Genomic DNA, 6,052 nt, shown 5'->3' with positions numbered 1-6,052 from the left:
AGGGGGGTTGCCTATCACATGATTATAAAATCTCGAGTATATTTTATTTAAAATGTTTAATTACTACTTTATATTACAAAATGATGAGGATTGAATTTACGAAAATTTTTCGTTAAAAAGTATAAATAGATCATTTTTCTTTACATTAAATTGAATTGGACAAAAACAAACTTAGGTATCTAAAGATTCATATAAAGTTTTTCTTTATAGATAATTCAGAGAATTATTGTAGGAAATACTATATTTGAGATCTTCAAACATACTACAATGATTATTGCAAGGCTTGCTTGATAGGTGCTAGAAAATTTGCAGCAGTTGATTAATAGATTATCGTCTTAGCGTTGCATGAAGATTAAACACATACTCAGATAGAAGAAAATAATCGACACCATAAGTTTTTACGTGGAAACCCATAAAGAAAAAAAAATCTCATAGCCTAGACAAGTTATAAAAATCAATTAAAAGGTGATGATTAAAGAGATCCCTTGAATTACAAAGTCGAAGTGCGAATGAACTTGTTGCAAAGAACAGACGACAACATGTAACAATAGACAGCGACCTGCAAGTTCTGGTAGATGGAGGTCGGCGGCAGTCGACAGCGACAGGAGTGATGCTGAACTTCAGCTCCTCAAAGCTTCAAGCTCTTCTTAAGCCTCAAGTTATCATTTTTTCACGTAAGAGGGGTGTACTTTATTTATAGAGTTCTATGTGCAATTAATGCTGAAATGTGAATCACATTGATCGTACGGTTCAAAGAGTTTCCTTTGATTAAACAATATTTGATGAATATTTGAGTGTCTTAACGATGTCAGGATTAAATGATCTTAGGCTCCTTAGATTTTTATTATTGAGATTCTTGATTCGACTCTAAGCTTGTTAGATTCGACATTTAGTTGATTACCCAAATATGCTCTGAAAGTTTCTGAATGGCTTGATCCGAGCTTGGTTTGGTTCAAATTGGACCAATTTTGATAAAATTGGGTCCGCGTCGTCGAGCCTATCAATATGATTGCAAGTTTACTGAAATTAGAGTTCTATATGGCTTTTTATCGAAGTTTGAATGTTTATTGCTCAAAAGGTTGCTTCGTGATTTGTGTAATGCCTTGAGATGTGTGTTGTATGCTAGAAATTTGCTCATGGCGTATCATTGCCCATTTCATAAAACTTAGTTCAAGCTATTTTTAATGAATAAAATATCATTATTTTAGGACGAAAATTTTGTGGATGAAGTCTCTTATGTGGACAATAATGATGTAAGATTATTTAAAATTTTGCATCTAATTTGAATAATTAAGAAAACAAGTTAGAAAATGATAAAAATTGCTACAATACAAAATTTTGGATTTTTTTTGTCAAAAAAATGGGATGATATTTACAAATTATCTATTAATGTGATTTTTTTTTAACTACCAAACTGATGTATTCATGAGTGTTGGGATAAAATTATTGAGAATTTGATAAAAATGACATATATGAGTTGGGATTTTACCATGGATTTGAGATTTCTAAGAATTTGAAAAATAGAATGTATATTAAAAATGTGTCAGTACGAATCTCAAAGACATCTCATGGTCGATGGAAGAGGTGATGTGCGCCTCTCGAATGTTGGGAGGATAATGCTTCCCAGGCGGATAAAAATAATTCAACCACTAATGAATCTATTTGGCCAGACATACAAACGAATCTTACGTCCTCTACCTCCTATATATCAAATTCAGCAAAGCAGACATTCCAGTTCTAGAGCAATTCATAATGGACCTCAGCAAGCAGCTGTCCGGCCTAACAGCTTGACCCCTTTCGACAGGATGTCTGTGGGCTCTCTTGTGTTATATTTATGTATAGACTAAAAAATATGTAATTTGACATAATTTGACAACTATTCTTATGAAACATTGGCTCTCAGACATGTAAATGTAAATATATAAAAATTATAAGATATGAATTGACATAATTCTTATGTATTTAGATATTTACACGCATTCCACTCAAATCCCTAAACTTCACATAAAAATATTTTCATCACTATATTTAAAAAAAAATAAAATAATCATTTTCATGCATACCAAAAGTTGTTATAGTTATAAATATCAAAGATTAGAAATTGTGTGATAAACTATGCAATATTATTACACCTGTATTAACATAATCATAGATTAAACCGCTATTAGTAATTATAACAAAAAGTTAATAAAAAAATTTTACTCATTAATTAAATTTAATAAAAAACAGAATTTTCTGATTATGTCACTTTGATGAACTATGCAGACTAAAATATTTAGGCCTCTCAAATTTCTATTAATTAAAAAATATATTGGTACACTTCCCTAAAAATCATGCAGTCGCTGAAGTAAACTATTGACTTTGAATCTTCCTCCTCCTTTCTTCTCCATTAATGCCGTCCTTATATGTAGCATCCCTCACACTGCCAGTTCCTACACCCACAGGATGGACAGCCTGAAAACATCGCCGGAAAAAATAGCCGGCGATCCTCCGGCCAAGAAACCGGCCAGGAACAGATATGCTTTCGCATGCGCCATCCTCGCCTCCATGACCTCCGTCCTCCTCGGCTACGGTAAGCTCTCTTATCATCCTCTAGAGCTTTTGGTTTTCTCTTACACTGCATAGGCTTATTATTGTTTTTTTTTTTAAATTTTTTTATAGATTTAGATACATATCACTGAACTCTTTTGTATTTATATATCCAACACTCAAACTTTAATTATTTTCAAATTAGTCAACTTACCTATAAAATTATTTTTTTTGTGTTTGAGATACAAATTCATAGGAATTAGGAGGTGTACATATAAATGCTTTTTTTTTTTTTGCAAAATAAAACCCATAAAGAGTTAATTTTAAATCCTTTCAAAAAAATGGTATAACATATTCCTTGCAACTGCAACAATCGATTTGATTTAATTTTAAAAATTCAACTCATCATAAAAAAATTGATATAATTGCCTAACCATAATATAATTGTATTATAAAACCAAAATTATGAAAAATCTGTCCTTTTTTTTTCTTTTTTTACTTTTAATAATTGCAAAAAATAAAATTAAAGGGGCAAAATTACATACAGACCACTCTAAATTACATACAGACCACGCTAAACCTATTATTGACAAAACAACCACCTTTTCTCATCCAATTTTCAAGTAATACCCGACCTCATCTTTTTCAGTTTAATCAAACTCTCAATAATTTAATCATAACAGACGCATAATTTCAACGATTCAACGAATCAAAAAATTTACCTGCAAAATAATCGACATGTAATTATCCCATAATTGAATTTGATTCACACTCCCCTGCTTTTCAACGTTAGACATCGCCGTGATGAGCGGCGCCTCCATCTTCATCAAAGACGACCTCCACATCAGCGACACTAAGCTCGAAATAATCGCCGGAATCATAAACATCTACTCCCTGCTCGGCTCCCTCGCCGCCGGCCGGACCTCCGACTGGATCGGCAGGCGCTACACTATGGTCTTGGCAGCCGCAATCTTCTTCGTCGGCGCAGTCCTCATGGGCCTCGCAACAAACTACGCCTTCCTCATGTCCGGCCGCTTCGTCGCCGGAATCGGCGTTGGCTACGCCCTCATGATCGCTCCCGTCTACACCGCAGAGGTGGCTCCCGCCGCCGCCCGCGGTTTCCTCACCTCCTTCCCCGAAGTCTTCATCAACTCCGGCATCCTCCTCGGCTACATCTCCAACTTCGCCTTCGCCGGCCTCCCAAACCACATCAATTGGCGAGTCATGTTCCTCGTGGGAGCGATCCCGCCGGTCTTCCTCGCCGCCGGCGTACTTCTTTTGATGCCTGAGTCGCCGCGGTGGCTGGTGATGCAGGGCAGGCATGCGGAGGCGGCCGCAGTTCTTGCGAGGACGTCCGATTCACGGGAGGAAGCTGAGATCCGGCTTGAGGAGATAAAAATGGCAGCGGGGGATGAGGGGAGAAGTCACGGGGAGGGGGTATGGACTTCTTATCCGGCCGACGCCGGTGGTCCGGCGAGTGCTGGTGGCGGCAATCGGGCTGCAGTTCTTCCAGCAAGCATCGGGGATCGACTCCGTGGTGCTTTACAGCCCGAGAATATTCGAGAAGGCTGGGATTAAAAGCAAGAATCAGAAACTGGGAGCAACGGTAGCCGTCGGATTTACGAAAACGAGCTTTATACTGATCGCCACTTTTCTGCTGGACAGAGTGGGGCGGAGGCCTCTGCTTTTGGGGAGTGCAGGGGGGATGATATTGTCACTCCTGACGCTGGGGTCGGCGCTGCTTGAGATAGAGCGGAAGGGGGAAGGGAAGGTGTCGAAGGGCGTGGTGGGGGTGAGTATAGCGACGGTGTTGTCGTTTGTGGGGTCGTTTTCTATAGGATTGGGGCCGATAGCGTGGGTGTATAGTTCGGAGATATTTCCGTTGAGGTTGAGGGCGCAGGGAGCGAGTTTGGGGACGGCGACGAATAGGGTGATTAGTGGGGTGGTGTCCATGACGTTTTTATCATTGTACAAGGCGATAAGTATTGCGGGGAGTTTTTATTTGTATGCGGGAATAGCGGCGTGCGGTTGGGTGTTTTTTTATGTGTTTTTGCCGGAGACGAGGGGGAGGAGTTTGGAGGATATGGAGGAGGTGTTTGGAGGGAAGGGGAAGGGGAAGGGAAAGGGGAAGGAGGTGGAGGTCGCCGGAAGAGTTGCCGGCGGAGAGGATAGGTCTAACAACGCTTGATCTTATAAGGTGACAGAGAAAAATTTGTGTATGTAAGAAGTATACAAAGTTGTGTACATTGGACGTTATGCATAAGATATTTGGGAGTTATAGGTAGATTAGAGAGATGTTACAGGGGTATAATTTATCTATAACCTCTCAATACCTTCTGAATAATCTCCAATGCACGTAACTTTAGATGCACGTAACTTTACATAGGTACGTAAATTTTTCTCGACATATTCTTCCTGGTAGATGAAAACTTAATTCGAACAAGACATTTATGGATACTTTGCGATTTTGTTCAGTTGTATAATGCACGTAACTTTACATACGTACGTAAATTTTTCTCAACATATTCTTACTCACCTGTGTTAGATGAAAACTTAATTCGAACAAGTCATTTATGGATACTTTGCGATTTTGTTCAGTTGTATTAATTTCGAGGTTCAAATTTCTCTTTTTACTTAATCGGTTGTTTTATTTGGTTTCCAGTATATTGGAGTGTAACGTATTAATTTTGAACAAGTTACGTGTGTCCATTTATGAGTTGTCTGACTCATAGACAAGTCATGAATGGACAACTCATTAATTTAAATACAAATCCCGTGGCGACACTTGCTCCCGGCTTCTTTTGCCTGCTCAAGATCCCGACTTATTGGAATATCCTCCGACCGGAGGGTCCCGGACCGTAGGGTCCCACCGTGCCTATGATTCTAGATTTTTTAGAGGAGCAGGGACTATTTGCCATGTGGCACGTTTTTATTGGATTCTGGATGAAAAAAAAATATAATAAAAAAAAGACCAAAAGGGTATGAATTAATAGCCTCCATTTGGGTTAAACGAGGAGAAATTATTGAATCAGGACTCCGCACGTAAAGTCTAAAGAAATCACGCCACTTGGTGGTAACAGAAAAAAAATAAAATCTGTCCGGTAACACAAGAAAGTATTCTTCCTGTGTTATTCCGGTGTTATTATGTATTATTCAGATGTTATTGTGTGTTATTCAATTGTTATTGTATTATTATGAGTAGAAATTATTGTATCAGTACTCCGCACGTAGAGTCTAAAGAAATCACGCCACTTGATGGTAACAGAAAAAAATAAATTTTGTCCGGTAACACAAGAAAGTATTCTTCCTGTGTTATTCCGGTGTTATTATGTATTATTCAGATGTTATTGTGTGTTATTCAATTGTTATTGTATTATTATCACATTGCGAATATTTTTCAGAACACAATAACACCTGAATAACACTGAACAACAAGGGGAAAATATTCCCGTGTTCGGCCCGAATTTTTTTTTCTGTTACCTCCACCTGGTGTGTTTTCATTGAACTTTGCATGTAACTCTAC

At 38.1% G+C, this 6,052-nt stretch overlaps 1 protein-coding gene across 1 annotated transcript; it reads left to right on the top strand.

The window, feature by feature from the left end:
• Positions 1-2,350: 2,350 nt before the first annotated feature.
• Positions 2,351-4,888, top strand: LOC110031718 (polyol transporter 5-like). Its single transcript, XM_020735075.1, is given in 3 exon segments — positions 2,351-2,572; positions 3,323-3,971; positions 3,973-4,888. Coding segments are annotated over 3 exon segments (1,521 nt in total). The 5' UTR covers positions 2,351-2,445; the 3' UTR covers positions 4,718-4,888.
• Positions 4,889-6,052: the final 1,164 nt, after the last annotated feature.

Source organism: Phalaenopsis equestris, unplaced genomic scaffold, assembly GCF_001263595.1.
Source record: "Phalaenopsis equestris unplaced genomic scaffold, ASM126359v1 Scaffold000840, whole genome shotgun sequence".
NCBI classification, from domain to species: domain Eukaryota; kingdom Viridiplantae; phylum Streptophyta; class Magnoliopsida; order Asparagales; family Orchidaceae; genus Phalaenopsis; species Phalaenopsis equestris.
The sequence above is the reverse complement of the archived record's forward strand: the minus strand, read 5'-3'. Positions and strand labels throughout refer to the sequence as shown.